The sequence below is a fragment of the Prosopis cineraria genome, unplaced genomic scaffold (genome assembly GCF_029017545.1).
Source record: "Prosopis cineraria cultivar Desert tree isolate PC_DT_omini unplaced genomic scaffold, ASM2901754v1 PC1, whole genome shotgun sequence".
Taxonomy (NCBI): domain Eukaryota; kingdom Viridiplantae; phylum Streptophyta; class Magnoliopsida; order Fabales; family Fabaceae; genus Prosopis; species Prosopis cineraria.
Window position 1 is genome coordinate 39377441 of NW_026555332.1, and position 19593 is coordinate 39397033.

The window sequence follows — 19593 nt, forward strand, 5'->3', positions numbered from 1 at the left end:
ATTGTTTATAATAACAGTATTAAGGTGAGAGTCCCCATTTTTCTCCATATATACATGAAATTAATAATAGGCTTACTAAAAGCATCTAATCAATAATGCAAGTCTTGACAAATGCTTAAGGAGAGGAAGAATTAATGGGAGGTGTAGAAGACATGTACAGTACAGCTTTGACGGCATTTACGAGGAAGCCATGTTCATCCTTTAATTTCAAAAAACAATAATCCTGAAATCGATACTATTAAACTTAATAGTCGCAAATGCCAAATTTAAGAGACTCTTCCAACATCTTTCCTACATTTCTAAGTTCTAGTGTCTCTCCAGCATTAGGGAAGAGCTTTCGAGGTCAAACTTTTGTGTGTTGGTATCGTCACTTGTGGAAGATTCAAGTTCTAATCTTGGAGGGGAAGCCATGACAGGCTTTGGTGGCATTGGTAAAGAGTCTAAGCATCCTTCTAACATTTCAATCACTCTACTAATTGTAGGTCTTTGTGTTGGAAATGTTTGAATACACCACAAACCCACAATCGTCATTCTCCTTGCAATATCATTTTCTTCCATGGTGTTTGCCCCATCATGTCCCAAATTGCTGCCTTCCTCAATTTTCTCATAAATCCAATCTGGAAAATAAATCTCTGTCTTACAATTGGCTTCTGCATTCATGTTCTTCCGCCATCCAACCATATCTAACAGCATCATTCCATAACTGTAAACATCAGATTTATGTGAAACTCTTCCTATATTTTTATTCCAAATTTCTGGAGCAAGATATCCTATTGTTCCTCTAGCTTCTGAAATTGAAATGATGCTTTCTTTCCTAGGACAAAGCTTAGCAAGTCCAAAATCTGATATTTTTGGACAAAAGTCTTCATCCAGAAGAATGTTATGTGACTTTATATCAAAATGGAGAATTCGAGTGTTGCATCCCTTGTGTAAGTATTCGAGTCCACAAGCTGTCCCAGTTGCAATTTTGTACAAATTTTCCCAGGTTAAGGATGGACTAGTTCCATTTGCCTTGTGAATGAACTTGTCAAGAGATCCATTAGGCATAAATTCATATATGAGAGCCTTTTTCTGACCTTTTAAACAAAAACCAAGAAGGGCAACAACATTAACATGGGAAGTTCTACTCATGCTTGCAACCTCATTGATAAATTCTTGCCCGTCTCCTTTGGATGGCTTCAATATCTTTACAGCAACGGGGCAATCGTTGATCAGTTTTCCTTTGTATACAGTACCATAACCACCTTGTCCCAATTTCTCTGTAAAAGAATTGGTGATTTTCTTGATGTCAGTAAATTTATATCTTGTGGCGGCCAGAACTCCTTGATTTCTAATAAGGGCCTCAATATTTTGATCAACATTTTTCCTCCGTGCTTTGATTGTACAACAACAAAAAATAGCAAAAAATATTAGCAATAGTGCTGTTGTTCCGCTCGTAGCACCTATCACACATAGTAATGTAAATCGTTAAATAGAAATCTTGACGTTCATAAATTTCTAGGTTATGTCATGTGCTCAACATGCTTGAAAACAAAGCCTTTCAAATAGGTGAAAATATTGTAATATAATCTTAGAATGAGAAGTTTGGTTGTCTGTTGTATGTACGCTATATATTTAGACATGCTATTGATCAATTCTATCTCCACGTTTGCATGCTTGTTTGGAAAAATGTTTGAAGATTGAAAACCATGGTTTTGAAGTTCAAACTAAGTTTTAAAAAGAGTGGTTGACAAATGGTATCATTTTCAAAATCACAATTTTAAACTTTATAACCAAACATTGTAATTTTTTCCCAACCATGTTTAAGGCCACAACTACGGTTAGGAAATAAGTAATATTTGCCTGTTTTTGGTCAATTTCTTGTTCTCCTGAAACCAAATTTGAAAGGTATTCCTCTCAAATTACAGTTTTAACATATATTCTAACGGAAGCCTAGGGATTCCTCCTCTTCTTTAGCCAGAGGTACATAAAAGGAAAAGCATGCCGAAGAAGTAGCGCTAAAATTGGAAAGTATAAAAAGTGGCAAGAAAATGACAACTTATATGGAGTGTTAATTGAAAGATAGTAAATTCTATAGACAATTGTAATGAAAAATATGGGGGAAAAAAAAGGAAGTATGATCCATTACCTATGATTATAAGTTTTATCTCCCCTGCAAATATGAGCAAGAGAAATTTAATTAGGTAATATGTAGTTGTTAATTAAAGTGCTAAACTCAACCATGCAACTGTGATACGAAACATTTGGTTTCTTTAATTTTCTTGATAATACACACTTCAAGGATTTGATTAAAGGTAAAACTCAGAAAAGTTTTTCTTTTAAATGTATTTCGTTATCAAATTATTCAATATGAGTTCAACATATGTTCAAAAGGGCATTAGAGAACATATTGAAGAAGTAGAAGTAAGTTCCCTGAGTGCGGTTAATTTCCTGGAGGCATGGCTATGAATAGCATAGCTTATTTGGGGCATGGTTCATAATATCAGCCAAATCCATAGTTGAAGAAGAGACTTTCATGGTTTTCAAAAGCTAATCAATTGTAGATGTGGGGTGTTTCCCTATTTTCAAAAGTCGAATCATTGTTTTCGTTTTCGCTTAAAAAACACATTCTAAACTACCAACAGGCAGGGTGCAATTGTCTTGTTGCAGTCTTTGCTATCCATGTTAATGTTCAAGCTCTCAACCCTTCATTTCAGCTAACAATTAGAGAAATTTTATCTAATAAGACGGCAAAAAATGCTACAGACACCCCAAACCCAGTGTAAGGGGTTGATCCTCAAAATATAAGTATGAATCCTGCTCAAAATGTGAGTACCAATCCTATCAAAGAAAAGTGTTCACATTTTTACCCCATTTGATTTGCTGGAAGCATTTTGATCAAAACGGAATGAAAAAAAAAGTAAACAAAAATGAAAAAAAAACAAAGAAAGAAAATGAGTTTAAAAGAAATGTTTAAGATGATTGAAAAAAGAGTTGGGCCATTCTCCCCCCCTCAATTTTATCCAAAAGGTCATTTAACATCCTAAATTTAACTATGGATTAATTATGTCCCTTATGCTTTGTTTGTTTTGAGAGAACATGTGGGAGAAAAGAAAATATGAGGGAAAAACTAGGAAAAAAATACACTTTCTTCTGTTTGGATAAAGAAGGAAAAGTAGGGAAGAAAATAAAAGGTGGGACCCACCATATTTTCTCTCCATATATGGAGAGATTTTGGGAAGAAATTTATTATTTTGTATGTGTTGTAACATCCTAGAAAATTTAACCCACAATTAGCTAAGTAAATGAGGTTAATTAAGAAAATTAATGTGATGTGTGGTTACAGAGAATTAATGGATGTTTTGGGCTGTGATTTCAGCCCTAGGATTGGGTTCAAAGTGAAGTCGAGCCACCCGAACATCAAAAAGGGAGAAAAATAAAGGGAAATGACTCTGTGTTGCATGTCACGAAACACGAGCCACCAAAATGCAAGAGTCCCTTCTTTGTACCATGTACCATGGTACATGGTACATACACCGCGGCGGACAATAGTGTTTCTATAGAAATAGGAACATGAAATAGATAAAAAAAGAAAGAAGAAACAAAAGAGGAAATGAGGAGCTTGTGGAAACCTTTGTTAGGGCTTGGGATTTGAAAGCATTGAGAGTGTTTTGAAACTTTTAAATACTAAAGCTAAGTTTACTAAGCTTGAATTTCTCCTCTCTCTTCCATTTTTCTTGAATATGAAAGTTAGGGTTTGTCAAAAAAGATAATTTCGGTCTATAGAAGCTACGGATCTGAACCCCTTGATTTAAATAAAGTTAATGTGAGTTGTTTAGGTTATTTAAACTTTGAATTGATGGCATTGTGAGTTTTGGTGATTAAAGGATAATAAATACCTGAAAATCCATCATAAATGAGGTGGTTGAAGCAATATAAAGCTATTAGTGGCTAGTTGGAAGTTCAATAAAATTAGTGGGAGTTAAAGAAAGCTAATAAGCCCTATAGTTATCCTTTTATATGAGGAGATTGAATTTTGAGAGTGTTGAACTGTTAAACTAGATGTTGAAAATTATCATAAAAAGGTTATTGATGATTGTTGTTGTAAATAAATATAGATTAATTGCGACTTAGTACCATTCAAGTTTCGTGAAAGTTTTGGAAGTGAGTATTTGAGAAGTAAACTTTTGACCTTCAAAGGTCTAAGGTAACTAAAGAAAATCTTCCTTGTGCTTTTGTGTGTTAATTAATTTATTGATTTATACGTTACAATTGAAGTGTGTGAAATTATTTAACATGTAAGTGTGGCATGAAATATTTGAAAATAAACTATTATAATTTTATGGAGTTCAATGACGTAATTGTGTGAAGTTCAATAAATGTGTATGGTAAGAAGTTTGATAATGTAAAGTGAAGTGGAGTTTAATGATTTGTGTATATGTGCTATGTAATGCTCCTTTATGACTTGAGTACAATAAGGATTTTATGCATGCCTGTATAATGAATATTCGCATGCTATAAGATATTGCATCTATATGCATTGCATGATCATGTGATGCAAAAGTTCACCTAGGAAGAGGAGTAATGAGTTTAAAATTCATATGGTAAGACTACCATTGGAGCTTGATGGTTTTCTTGAATTTATTTTTATTTATTGTTTCATTGTTTGATGAGGGACTGTCTCATTGTGTAACAAGAAACTAGAATCGACTATAGTTTTCACTTATTCAATGAAGAAGCTAAATTAAAGAAAATGACACCCCATAATGAGATATTTAAGGAAAACCATGACCCACTAATGAGTTAGGTAAATATTATCATGTTGTCATTTCATGACCTTATGTCTATAATGATTGAAAAATGCAAATGTGTGTTTTTATACATGCCAAATTGTTATGAGTATAATAATGGATTTTCACTTGTATTAAATTGATTGACATGTATTAGTACAAGATAGACATGTCTTAGTTACTAAGTGGTTGTACTTACCTCTCTCTCTTCAATATTACAGGAACTAACTCATCAAGTCAAGATCAAGAGAAATAGTGCAAAGTATAGGATTACTATCCTATTTGTAGGCCTCGCTGTCATTTTGATTATTATGTGTATGATTTACATTATATTGCCAACTATGAAAGTACATGTTATTAGGTTACTTGCACTATTAGAAGATTGAATTCAATTATGTATTTTGAGCCCCAAGATGTATTTGTATTGATTAAGAAATCTAAAACAAGGCCAAAACACTAGTATAAGTAAGGAGTAAGAAGAATGCGATTTTTATAGAATGATTATGATAATTATGCATTTGAGGCTCTCCCTTTTATTTTTGTGATTAAGAGGTTGAGTATTGAAAATGGGTTTGATGTGTTCAATTGTGATGTGTTGTACTACACAAATCCAATATAGTCTATTGAGTATGGTCTAAGGATTGCTATAGACTTTTAGCACTTGTATCGTGAAATGAACACCCTAGTTGCATGTTATTATGAAAAAGTAGTGAGTTTTGAAATGGGTGTTCAATTTTTGATTGAAAAATAATTTAATTATGAAGCTAGTGCCATTAGTTGAGCTAGGAGAAAACTCTCTGTAGACACCTATATCGCTTTAGTTAGACGTCGGATGGAGAAATGGGATGTGCTAGAAGTTTACCCAAATTGCCATCATATGACAACAACAATGTTGTCAAAAATGTGCAATGTGTCATGGGGTATGGTGTCTGAGCAGCAGCGCAAGGCACAGAGGCAACATGCTATAACGCACGTGCAGTAAGCTATGGCACACCTTGGTTTTTTGCTGCATAGTTTTTTATTTTCAACTTTATTTCAAATGCTTTGATTCGTTTAAGATCTCATGCTTTCACATACAACTTACTACTATGATTTTTGAATTAATAAAGGTTTATGAGAATATTTAAAAAGTTTGAAAAACTTGAGATCCTATTTTATAAATTCTACAAACTTGATAATCCATTTAGGTTGAGTCTCTTGATTATCTTAATTTTGGAGTTAATGTGGAGATTAATAAGGGAGACCTTGCATGTGTCCTTCTCTCTTCTACTTTTTTCTCATGTCCTTATACTTTGTCAATTTCTCTCTCTTATGCAAAATCTCTCTCTCCCAATACTCTTCTTTGTCTTCTTTTCTAGAAGCTATGATGTTCCACTATATTGTGTAGATGAATTATATTTAATTTTAATAAATTATGTCCTTTTAATATTTTAAATGAAAAATAATATATTTTTATTAAATTATTTGGTTTTAAAATATAATAATAATATAATATTTTTTAATGAGCAAATTAGTTTTAATTTTTTTTATAAAGTTAATTTTAATATAATTTTTCCTTTTAATTTGTTTTTTTTTAAATAATTATATGAAACATGACATATTTTGATATAAGAGAATCATACTCATTATACTATTTGCTCATTTTCTTTCCGTCTAATTTTCTCCACCTCATTCAAATATAAGAAATGATAATATTTTCTATTAATTTTCTCTTCTCTTCATTTTATTTTCTCTCAACTTTTTTTCCTATCCAAACGAAGGGTTAACATTAAAAAATTATCTTCATCGTCACCCTATCATTATCGCATCATCTATTTGCCATTTGTGGGTCTTACGTGACATTTTTTAATATTTTTATTCTAAAATATTTGAGTTGAGGGTATTCACTAACTCTTCAAATAAAAGTTGAGGGTGAAAATAATCCTTAATCCAATAAAAAATAATAAAACAATACTAAAAAATGGAAGGACCCATTGATGACAAATGGATGTCAGGCTTTTTTAACATTAAGGTAATGAGAAAGAAATTTTTTAATGTTGACAGAATTAACCTATAGTTAAGTTTAGGAGCAGTGATTTTTAGGTAAAGTTGAGCAGTAAAATTTGGTGAAATTTTCCAAACAAGGCCACGAAGCCTATACATTGAAGAAATTTCCTAAAAAAAAGCCTTATAAGCTAACATGCAATAATGATGGTATAAATTTTGGCAAAGTGAGGAGTGAAAATGTAATTAGGCCAAAAAAATGAGTGAAAATGAAAATAGGTGATGGTGATGAAGAAGCGTGTACTGGAAGAGTCAAAACATTTGAAAGGATGATGTTTGTCCTCGCAATGACAATTAAACGGAGTCAAGTTATCCCATAGGTAATGCCGATTTGGTTTTCTCTCTTTTGGTTTGGTTTTCCCTCTCTTGAGAAGTATGCCTGGCAAAACATATGGATCTGGACTTTGTGGTTCACTGGAAACAACCTCCAGACTAGTAAATGACCGATTTTGAAATGGACAGTAGGAAGAAAAAGAAAACTGATGACATAAACAGAATTGTTAGCCTGCATCACACGAGGTCCGATAAAGAGTCCAAAATGCGAGAGGAAGAATCAAAACAACCTAAAGCCATAGAACAAGATCTTAATTCCAACCCTTTAGAAGCCTAAAAGCAACCTTGAAATTAGTCTCATATAAAGACTCCTTGATGGGATTTAATGGCATCGCTAATAGAGCAGACTTCATAGAAAATGATGACTTATTTGGTAAAGATGATGACATACCTTAGACCCTCCTTAAACCATCGGAGGAAATCAAAAAGCCAAAGGGCGTCTACCCAGAGGTTCCCATAACGCTAGAAAAATTCTAAGAGTGGTGCAAACCTTGGAGGTATGCACTTTTCCTTATTGTACTTGGCAAGAGGATTTATAAGGACAAGCTCAAGGAATGGTTATCTCAATTATAAGGCAGACCAGAGTTTGAGCTCATAGACCTCCTGAACAACTATTTCTCAATACAATTTACAAACAAAAATAACTAGAAGAGCCAATATAAGAAGGTTCTCTTTGAAGGACCCCGGATTCTCATGCAACATTGCATGGTTGTGCAACGATGGACCCTAACCTTTGACCTACTTCTCAACTCTATGGGAAGAATGGCCTTATGGGTAAGAATACCTAATATCCCTTTACACTGCTATAATTGGCATTTCATTGCCAGACTTGGGGAAAGAATAGGGGGACTATTAAAAGTTGATTTATGTACATTAAATAATGATAGCAAAGGTGATTTAAAGGTAGAAAGGGGAAGATTTTCTCATATCTGCGTGGAGATTGATCTCTAAAAAAGACTTGTGTCTAAAATTATCACAACAAACTCCCTGTTCAATGTTATATATGAAGGCCTTACAGTGATTTGCTTTAATTGTGGACGGTATGGTCATTGTCGTGAAAATTGCCCTTAGAGAACAGAGGCCAGTGAAGAGTTTAACTCAAAAACAATCCCTTAAAAATGCACAATAACTGCATCGATGATGGAGTTTTAGAGGAAACCTCCTGTGGAAGAGATATTTAAGGGCTAGATGACATCACCATGGCAACGAAAAAGAACTTTCATAGATGAGGGGCACTTAAGCCTATGCACTAGGAGCAACAGAAAGGGGAAAGAGGTTTGTGACAAGATGGAAGCCTCATGATTAGAACTAGATTTGCAATATTAGAAGGACTTAAAGGAGAAGAGAGAGACCCTATGGGTGATCACATACACACTGTCATTGTAATTGGAGAGACTATTGACAAGGACCTATCCAATCATAAAAGCTTAAATAGGGATGGGAAAAATAAAAAGAAAGCGATAAGGTCCTTCAAAACCATGAAAGACTAGTAAAAGGGGTGTATATACCTAAAGAAAAAGTCCAAAATATTGGGAAGGAAAATAGGAAACCATTAGGCCATAATACTTTAGCCTAAAATTCAAATGTCCAAGCCATAAAACCATCTAGGCTGAATAACAAACATAGTTTAGACAAGGCTAAGAAATAAGGACAGAGAATCCACGTAGTGGTGATTGGAAGTCTAGACCAAGTAGGGAACCAAGAGCCCATAAAGCAACAAGAACAGGCTATTAGTAAGTATAAGGCAGATGACTTAAATGGAAAGACTTAAATGGAGCTTGAAGATTGCATTTTCTCACTCGATTTTGTGCCTGAAACACCTTTACCTTTTTCTCCACCAAACCCACCAAAGGAAAATGGCATGGAGATTGGAGGTAAGGAAGGACAAATGCAAGAGTTTATGCAAAGGTCAAGTCTTTTCTTAGAGAACACCTCAAAATCGTTGGAGGATGATGACAATATGGACAAGTAAGTCCTCCTATCCTTCATTTTTATATCTATAATTATTGGATTTTGGAATTGTAAAGGTGCAGGTAATATGACCTTCCTAAGATTAATTAGAGACACTGTCTTTCTCAATAAAATAGAAATTCTCCACCTTGTTGAAACTCGCATAAATGGTCATAAAGCTGATAAAACTGTATGAAACCTTAGTTATAATAATAGGAAAATAGCATCCAAAGACCATTGTACAATAGTTATATCACACGAGAATCAAATGATTTTATATTATCACTGCAGTCTTCTGGTCCTTTTGACATATTAACTTCATAGGCAAAAAGACTGAAATGCTCCTCATAGTTAACAAACCAAAAAAAACAAAGAAACCCCTACTATCGTCGGTGCTGCCTATTAGACCACCGCTGATAGCGAGGTCGTCAGAGCCCTCATTGTCGGCAAGGTCACCGACGGCTGGTCACCAAAGTTTCAGCGTTGACAACTTTTTTATTTGAGAAATGAGATTTTTAGGTGGCCAAAGGTGGGTTTCGTCCTATGACCCTTGGCCACCTAAAAAACTTGATGGCCACTAGGCCACCAAGCCTTTTAATAATATATGGCAAAAAAAATATAAGTAGTAAATTAAGTACAAAATCACTTTCATGTAATAACCTAATGGTTTGTTATTAATTTATAAATGAAACTTGTTATTTTACAAATGTCAATTGTTAATTTGACAAGGACAATTACAAAATGAGGGCTTTAAAACTTTACTCATTTTACTTGTTAAACGTCCTAATATATTATTGTCAATCACGAATAAGTTGTTGTCAAAACCAAACAGGTACTTGTTAATGAATGACTAACACGTACAACTAAACCCTTCCTATCATTTTTTCTAACTTGTTAAAACCATAATAGATTCTTGTTAATTTCAAATAAATTGTTATTACTTTACAAATGTCACTTATTAATCTAACATGGGCAATTACAAATTAAAGGCTTCAAAACTTTACTCATTTTACTTGTTAAACATCCTAATGTATTGTTGTCAATCACGAATAGGTTATTGTTAAAACCAAATGGGTGCTTGTCAGTAAATAACTAACACGCACAACTAAACCCTTCTTATCATTTTTTCTAACTTTTTAAAACTATAATAGATTCTTGTTAATTTCAAATGAATTGTTATTTTACAAATGTCACTTATTGATTTGACATGGACAATTAAAAGCTGGGACTTATGCTTTTGTCACTTTGAACTGTTCTCCAGTCACTAGGGACACCAATGGCTCAGACTCTTGCTTGCTCCGGCGATACTCTTTGGGCGACAAAGGCACCAGCTTCATTTTCACTCCATCCTTATTTAAAGAATAGGTATTCATATGGCTATCATGATATGTATATCGGTCATATTGCTAAGGTCTTCCCAAGAGTAGATGACAAGCATTTATTGGCCCGACATCGCACCACACTTTATCCTGGGATTTGTCACCAATGGAAAAACTAACCAAACAGCATTTAGAAACCTTTATCTCATTACCTTTGTTAAACCATTAGAGCTTGTAAGGATGGGGATGGTTTTTGGTAGGCAGTTTCATCTTTTCTACCAAGTAGTTAGACATTATGTTCTCATAGCTTTCATTTTCAATAATGACATCACAAACTTTCCCTTAAATAGCGCAATGGATGTGGAAGATATTGTGGCAGAGCCAAGGCTCTTCTTTTGCTTAGGCTGTGTGCAAGCTACGCCAAACCACCAACATCTCTTCGTGGTTAGTAGGTATAAACTCTGTATCATACACTGGCTCTTCGGTGTTGAATATGGATTCTTCCTCTTCCATAGTCTCTGATGTATCATATGCGTCTCCATTTATGTTGGTGACAACTTTGTAGTTAGGACACTCTGAAGCAATGTGACCATTCCCTAGCATTTAAAGTATCAAATTATCTTAGACCCAGATTCTCTAACCTTTGGTAGGGGCTTGCTAGCAATGCTAAGATGCTAAGCTTCAGCTCTAGAAGAACTGGGGAAATCCTAAACCCATGAAGACGGCTGGTATGAGGCCCTCCTAGGAGTTTATTTCTCAATACAGATTCCTAATTGGATCACTTCATCTAGAGTCTAGTATTGTTGTAGCTATACCTGATAGCTAATAACAGTGTTTAACCCTCCTAGATAGCGGGCTATGGTCTGCTCTTCCTTCTCTTGAATGTCACATTTCATCATAAGCTTTTCAAACTCTTGGGTATTCTCCTCTATAGATAGTGTTTTTTGGTGCAAATTCTGCAACTGGATGAAGTTATCCTGGTAATAGTATGCAAGAAAAAACTTTTTCGTGAGTTCACGCTTCATTTTTTCCCAAGTCTGGATCTTGGTCTTTCCTTCTCTCTCAAGATTTTTCTTCAGGTTTTCCTACTAGATGGACATGTGCTTCTTGACTTTGATGGCCACGATCTTAACTTTTTGCTTGTTAAGTACCTCTTTAAACTCAAATATGCATTCCATCGTTTGTAGCCAATCAACAAAGTCATTAGGCTGAAGTTTTCCCTTAAAATTAGGGATGTCTACCTTAATATCACTGTTGCAAAAAGTTTGACACCGGTCTCAGCGGTTTCTAGAAGATGAGGAACTGCAACTACCAGAATCTCCTTCTAGGTTTTCCTTTTTGGTGTCTAACAAAGCTCACTGCATCTCTACAATAGCTCCCAATTCTCATATTCTACGTCTTATCTCTTCCATCTTAACCTCGTGCATATGCTTGTGTCTTGAAGGCATTTTGTTAGGTGTCAAGGAGGGCTAGGATAAGAAAGTTCTGGGAAAATTGGGGTAAATGAGAATTTTGAAAAGTATAGGTATAAAATGGCAATTTCAAAAAGTATAGGTGTAAAAATGAAAATTTTTAAAAGTATAGGGGGTCAAACTGTAATTTTAAGAAAATATTAGGTCAAAATGGAATTTTAAAAACTTTAGGGGTCAAAATACAATTTCAAAAAATTTAGGGGTTAAATGGAAATATTAAAAGTCTAGGGGTCAAACTGTAATTTTAGAAAAGTAGGCGGACTGGGTAGGTTGACATGACGAATATGACACTAGGCAAAATATGGTTGGTCTAACTAGCCAGAACAAGTGATGTGGTAGATAAAATGGTGGATGACATCAGTGTATTCAACCTCCAGTAAGTGTGTGTGGTGTATAGATTAGTGGTGACGATGCATAGACTTTCGGTGGTGGCGCATGAAGGCGCGTGACAATGTTTTTGACAATGGGGAACCACCTATTTCACATTTTCAGGCCTTCTAAGTACGATGGTGATGTTAATTTCTGAAAAAAAAATGCCTGGAATATAGGGTTCAAGCAAGTTAAGGACTTCTTCTTTGAGCCTCTCTCCTCTCCGATGTTGTTCCTTAACTGTAACTCACTCTTTTGCTCTTTGGACCAGCTCTGATGCCAAAATAGTATAAGAACCAAAAAGAAATTCTCTGAAAAGAAGTTTATTGCTCAATGTCTGCCTTCTTAAATCATGGAGAGGTCTTATTTATATTGGAATGAAAGGAGGAAGGTTATAGAACGTTAAAAATGGAATTTCAATATATGGTGAAACCAAGCCCCTGAGGCACAACCACCTTTGAAATTCCATCTTGGCCATTAGTAACTCTATTTTTGGGCCTTGGTTAGTTTGTGGAGATTTTAATTCCTTCATAAGACCTACTAATAAAGAAAGAACTACAAATCTCCTTTCAAGTGATATGGATAACTTTAATACCTGCATAAACAATAGTGGTCTTATTGGAAATCCCTTTCTCTAAAGATAAATTTACTTCGGATAATAGCATGATCCATAACAGACTACACTGGACTTTTGGAAATGACAAGTGGTTCACATCCTTTCACAACTCCCATGTTATTCACCACCTCAAATATAAGTCTGACTATCATTTCATTACTATTTCTCCCTCTAACAAGGTCTTTGGAGAACAAAGAATAAAATCTTTCAAATATCAAGTAGCTTAGAAACTTAAAGAGGATTTTAAGAATTTAGTTGCTGTTGCTTGGGAGAATAAGGATAAAAAATGTAGACTTGATACTCTCTCAAGAGAAGATATGAAATGGAATGATACAAAAGTTAGAAGTATCCCTTATAAGAAAAAGAAAATTATGTACAGACTAAAAGGGATTGATAGACCAAGAAGGTACTAACAATAGAATAGGCTACAACGAAAAAACCTATAGAAGGAATTTATGAAGCTCATTACTCGAGAATAGCTTAGTTGGTTTCAAAAATCCAGGAGTAAGTGGCTTAAATGGGGAGATAGGAATACTAGTTTTTTCCATGCTTCTACAATCATCAAGAGGAAAAAAAAAGATTATTTCTCTTCAAAAAAGCATCTGGATCTTTGATCAAACTAGCTAAAAAAGATGGCAAAAAACTTTTTCCAAAATCTTTACACGAAAGAAGCTAGTGAAGTTGATACATGTGATTTTATTGATGATTTTTCTCAACCTGACCAATATACTCTCTAGTAGCTTCACAAAGAGGTCATTGATATTGAGATTAAAAATAGTCCTTTTAGCATTACAGCCTTTAAAGCCCCTGGACCAGATGGGCTACAATCCCATTTTTTCCATAAACAATAGAATCTAGTTGGGTGAAAAATTTGCTCCTGGTCAAAGAGATCTTTCTTACTCCAAAAAAAATAAGGGATATAAATGACACAACCATTGTGCTCATCCCTAAAGTGGACCACCCCACAAATATGAAAGAAATGAGACCCATTTCCTTGTGCAATGTGGGTTTGAAGATTGTCATGAAGCTCATCACTAACAGGCTTAAACCGACTCTTAATCACCTCATCCAGCAAGAGTAATTAGCTTCATAATTGGAAGACAAAACAGTGATAATATAATTATAGCCAAAGAGGCTATACACACTATGAGGAATAAAAGGAAAGGTAAGGGTTACATGGCTATAAAAGTGGATCTCAAGAAAGCCTATGACAGACTTAACTGGGACCTTATTGAGGACACTCTAATCAAAATTGGCATAAATGGAAGTCTTCTTAAAGTCATAATGGCTAGTGTCTCTTCTCCTAAAATGAAAGTCTTATGGAATGGTGCAACTTTTGAGGACTTTAAACCTTCAAGAGGTTTGAGACAAGGGGACCCACTTAGTTTAAATCTTTTTATCCTCTGTATGGAAAGATTTGGCCATCTCATTAAGCTCAAGTATAGAAGAAAGGAATGGAAACCTTTAAAACTTTCAAATAGAGGCCCTTTTCTTTCATATATATTTTAGTTGACAACTTGGTTCTCTTTATAGAAGCATCAAATCAACAAGTTGAGCTTTCTCAAAGATGTTATGAGCTCCTTTTGTGGTACATCTGGTCATAGAATGAATATCTCAAAGACAAAAATGTTTTGCTCTCCTAACATTCATATAAACAATTCCTTGGAAATTAGTAGAACTTTAGATATCTCCCTTTCAAGAGATTTGGGAAAATACTAGGGTATCCTTATTATCCACAAAAGACTAACAAGGTAACTTTTAGACCAATCATCCACAAAGTATAGAAGCACCTTTCTAACTGGAAAGGGAAGTATCTCACTATGGCTGGGCGTACTGTGCTCATTAAATTTATCATTTTAGCCTTTCCTAGCTACTGGATGCAAATAATGATTCTCCCTAAAGGCATTCTTTCTTACATTAAAAAAAATAAGCAGGAATTTCCTTTGGAACAGCTCACAGGAGAAAAAGAAAATGCATTTGATTATCTGGGATAAGATTAAACAAGAGAGGGAAGAATGAGGCCTAAAGCATAAAAGACCTTAAATCCTAAAACGAAGCCTTTATCATGAAATTGTGCTGGGGTTTGCTTACAAAATTGAACTCTCTATGGGTCAAATGCTTGAAGTTAAAGTACAAATGTGGTAAGGGAGAGGAGCCCATGGTTACCTATAGAAAAAATGCCTCACATCTCGAAAGGCATTACTAAAATTCGAGAAACCTTCCTTAAGGGTGTCAGGAAGAAAGTGAACAATAGGAGATCTATAAATTTTTGGTGGGATTGTTGGACTAATTTGAAGCAACCTCTTATCTCTTACATTCAAGCTAATAAAGAACACGTCCAGAAGAATGCTAAGGTATGCGACTTTGCTCTTCCCTTAAGAGTTTGGGACTTAGATCAATGGCAAAACATTCTTTCTACTAGGGTGATTAGACACTTATGCCAAATTAACCCCCTATCCGGCAATAGGGAGGATGGCTTTGTTTGGAATTGCAATACTGATGGGAGCTTTTCTATTCATAGTACCTATAAGTTCATTAGGAATCACTCTGTTAACTGGAATGGATAAGTTCTGAAACAAACTCTGGAAATTACAAATTCTAAAAAAACATAAATTCTTCCTTTGGCAAGCTTTTCAAGATAGAATTCTCACAAACCATTTGAGAGCTCTGAGAAATCTTACCACTTATAATACCTATCCCTATGAATGTCAAAGTGAGGAAACTATAGTTCATTTTTGAGAGACTATAAAGTTGCTCGTGAGGTGTGGGAGAAGTAGAGCCAGTAATTCAAGCGGGGCGGGCTTATTTAAGTCAAGCTTAATTCAGGCCGAGCTTATTTGGATCGAGCTGAAAGTATCGTACTCTCTCAAAAAATTCCACATAGCTAAGCTTGACCTTAACCTTTTTTGGGCGGGTTAGGGCTGACCCGAATTACCAGCTCTAGAGAGAAATGTATTAATCCTAACTATATTTTAAAATTATTCTCTTTATCTATGCAGGACTGGCTTTGATAGAATCTACAACACAACATTAGGAAGGGATTACTTATTCACTGGCCTTAAGGAAATGTGTTTACTCAAGTTTGTTGGTGCCTCTAGTGTGCATGTTTTAATTTCATCTTTGAAAATAAACCAGTTCACACACAACAAATCATCTACCACAGCAGACAAGCCTTGTGGGAGAATGACTTAGCACGACATCATCAACAACGGGTTTTTAATGTTGCAATGCCTAAGGAAACAACATGGAAAGCTCCAGAAAGTGGTCTTTTACGTCTTGATGTGGATGGTTCAAGAAATGAGGCTGGCTTCATTGCATGTGCAGTCCTTCGAGATTCATTGGGGTCTTGGATATTGGGTTTCCAAAAAAATATTGGGCTCGAAAGTAATATGGAAGCAGAACTCAGCAATCAAAACAGGACTAGAATTATGCCTGGAATAGGGTTTCTTTGCATTTAAAATATATACTGACTCATTAGAAGGTATTCAACTCCTTATGAATGAAAACAGACAGCAACACCCTCTATAGGAGACAATTTAAGAAATTAGATCTCTCATTTGCCAAGAAAAGGATATCTCTATCCAGTATGGACCACGAAGCACGATAGGATATGCTGACCTATTGGTAAGGAATGATTACTCAACTGGAAACAACACTTGTGTGCTGGATACTAATCCTCTTTTTTGTCAGGAGCAAGTAAGGAGAGATAAAGGAGTCTAACCTTTAGATTGCTCCAGCTAGTTTTCTTTCAAGTTGTACTTGCCTTTTAATTATTTTAAAAAAAAAATTATCCCGTAGGCATACTTCTTTGGATTTGATGCATGTTCCACAAGGTTCAGCCACACCATACGCGCGTCACACCAAACCCTTTATGCAGAGCCGTTATAAGGGTTTGGATGCTACCTTGAGGATCCAGATCAATTCCTTTTGAAACCGGCACTTGAACAGTACGCCCACAATGGTGAAGTTTTTGGAATTGCCACAACGGACCATTGTCTTGTTCGAAGAAGACCAACTTTCCAAAATCAGTGTAAGACAAATGCTGGCATGTGAAGTTATTGCCGCCAATCGAAATGTCTTGGGGGCAATTGTAGAATAGGGTCACCATCTTCACGCTTGGATCAATATTGTAACGGCTGCTCAAGGTAGTGTTGGATAATTCTGAAGAACAATTGTCATGCACAAGGTTAGTTTGCACGAATGTCATGTTGTAAGTGACTTGGTCAATCGATCTGATCTCGAAATTCTAGTAACCAATTTGAATGGAAGGGAGTGCATCCTTCCTTTTCCGTACAATTGAGCCAGAACCCTTAAAAGTTGGGAAGAGGATAAGAATAAGGATGTCGATCTTGGGACAAGAAAGGATAACTAAAATTTAGTTTTCCACACTTCAAAGGAGAATAGCAGTCCCAATATGCATTGTCTAGTTGAGACAGGGAAAGTGGGAACGAGGAAAGGAAGAAGAAGGAAAAGCTGATGAAGGAGGTGAGCAACGAGCTATAGGCTTCCATTGTAAACTCTCCGCTTTATGGCATCAAGTTGATTCATCTTCTGGTTTTTTAGGAAGAAACCACAATGCTAATGCTCTATACTTGAACACTTGAAAAATAAAATGAACAGTCATGGCCACCAAAATCAGGAAAGAGCCGCTCACTTTCCCCATCTCTGTTTTCAAACTACGTTGAAAATGGCCCTACTTTTTAAGTACTCCTCATAATGAAAATCTAGCTGATAGTAATGATGCCATGTCGGCTAAATTACGTATGCCAAAATGAAAAGCTCCCAGGCCCTATTGACTAGCATTTCGTAGTTGAAGGACTCACTAGACAAGTATAATGAACCTGTGGAAACTGGAAAGTCCCAGTTGCTCTGTTTGCCTAAAAATTCCCGACTCTAATAAGTGAAGATAATAAATATTACTTTAACCCTGAGAATTTAGGTTTCTATTTTTCTTATTCCAGACTTGCTCTTTTCCCACGATCAAAGTACAGAAGGCAGATCAGTAACTGGAGGAAACACGGCTATCAAGTTTCTGTTTAGTTACAACAACACCAAACGATCATAGATCTTTTATTTTTTTTTTTAATAATTAACAACTTTCTAATTATCTCAAGGCTTTCCAACATGGTTGGGCTTGGATATAAATATTCCTAATGAACAAGGTGAAGGTGAAATAATGAATGAACTCAAGCGTGAATGAATCAGGAGTGCTTTGCAGCTTCTGATACTGTTCATGGGAGGGTTCTCAGATCATATATGGTTCCCTGTTGGAAACTTACTTGGAGTTTTGAGAAAACCAAACTGCGTAATCTTTTTCCCTAGGGATCTCTGAACCAGCTCGATGTAACAAACAAAGAAGTCAAGGTGACAGGAACAGAACACTAATGCGAATCAGCAATGCATTGTGTAGACTACTGGAAACATATTTCGGAAAGCGAAGAAGATTAATTTAATATTTTTATCAGTTTTTGTTTTTGAAGAGACAACACACTATTTTCCCCGAAGATATGAAAGTAAATGTTTTCTTTTATACTACTATAAAGATTTAAGTTCATATTTTGGTGCGACCTAATACGCGGTGCCAACAAAAATTTAACACACACCCGCCTCTTCTTTTATAATTTATTTTTCTCACGCCACCATCCAAACAACTTAGGATATCATCAGTTAGTGAAGCGGCACAAGAATCAAACTCAAACTAGAAGCTGGGAAGAAGAAGACTTACTCTGTTGATGGAGCAAGGGTGCTTGTGTTGGTGTTCCTAGCAATAGGTCAGGAACGCAAACCCCATAATTACTTTGATTGGGACAGAAACATGTAAACTCGTCCAAACTTATGTTGTACCCACATCTTCCACCTGAAATTCTTCAATTATTACACAGCCCTTCTTCTGTCAGTTCCCATTTAACCTCAAAACCTTGATTTATCACATCACCAGGCCCTATGGCGTCCTCCATGAATCTTGTCGCGCCGCCACCCCAAGAACAGGCACTGTAATACTAACTCTGCATCCCAGAGCACTCGAATTAAACCATTTCTCGCTGATCAGCAAAAAGTATGCTTCGCTGGGATAACCTTTTGCGGGGCAATCAAATCCCAAAGAAGTTGACAGATTCACAGGAGGAGGCTTAGATACTAAAGGGTCGCAGTTTATAAACAAGGTGGAATTTACATCATTGGAAGTGTAGTTAAATAGAGCATAATCCAACGTGAAGTTGTAGAATTCATTGGGACACATGGTGCCCCACAAATCCTTCTTCTATTGTAAGAGTTCTTGTGGTTGAATTAACACCGATGACACCAAAATCCTGGGACGCCATGTTGATGGTAGCATTGTCCCCTTGACAATTAATCTTGAACTTTGGATGCCCACAATACTCCGGCCGTGAATTGAGCCAGAATGGGTAATGCAGGTTGGTGATGTTTCCGCAGGTAAACGGCTCGCAGGCCAAGAAGGGTTCATCAGCAATGGCGAAATATGGTGGGAGGAAGAGAACGAAGAAGAGAAGTACAGAGGGACACCCATGTACGGTTCGATTGCGAAGAAGGCCTTGGAGTGGCTAATATCCAATGACAACCCAAGGGAATACAAAGCAAAAGTCAAACCGAAAATCCTTCAGGTAATGAGGCTAATGGCTTACTCTAACATGGGTTTGATAACTTGAAGGGCGCATGAATTGGTGACATTTCAGATGTTAGCTTTCCACCTACTGATTTGGATT

The 19593-nt window shown here is 35.6% G+C and overlaps 1 protein-coding gene across 1 annotated transcript; it reads right to left on the reverse strand.

Annotated features, from left to right (window-relative positions):
• Positions 1-20: 20 nt before the first annotated feature.
• On the reverse strand, positions 21-19109 carry LOC129300041 (LEAF RUST 10 DISEASE-RESISTANCE LOCUS RECEPTOR-LIKE PROTEIN KINASE-like 2.5). The gene is made up of 4 exons (XM_054938591.1): positions 18876-19109; positions 18597-18738; positions 2129-2152; positions 21-1442 (listed from the first exon to the last, which is right to left on the reverse strand). Exons 1-4 carry the CDS (start codon positions 19107-19109, stop codon positions 307-309), a joined length of 1536 nt encoding a protein of 511 aa, XP_054794566.1. The 3' UTR covers positions 21-306.
• Between the last annotated feature and the right edge of the window lie 484 nt (positions 19110-19593).

Bases quoted from the DNA above. Each gene is read 5' to 3' on its own strand.
- LOC129300041 (XM_054938591.1), bottom strand. From the start codon at position 19,109: ATGTGTCCCAATGAATTCTACAACTTCACGTTGGATTATGCTCTATTT. The intron at 18,739-18,875 runs GTTAGTATTACA...TGTAATAATTGA, and splicing joins CGAGTGCTCTGGGATGCAGA to AGAATTTCAGGTGGAAGATG. The intron at 1,443-2,128 runs GTAATGGATCAT...TATGTGTGATAG, and splicing joins GATAAAACTTATAATCATAG to GTGCTACGAGCGGAACAACA.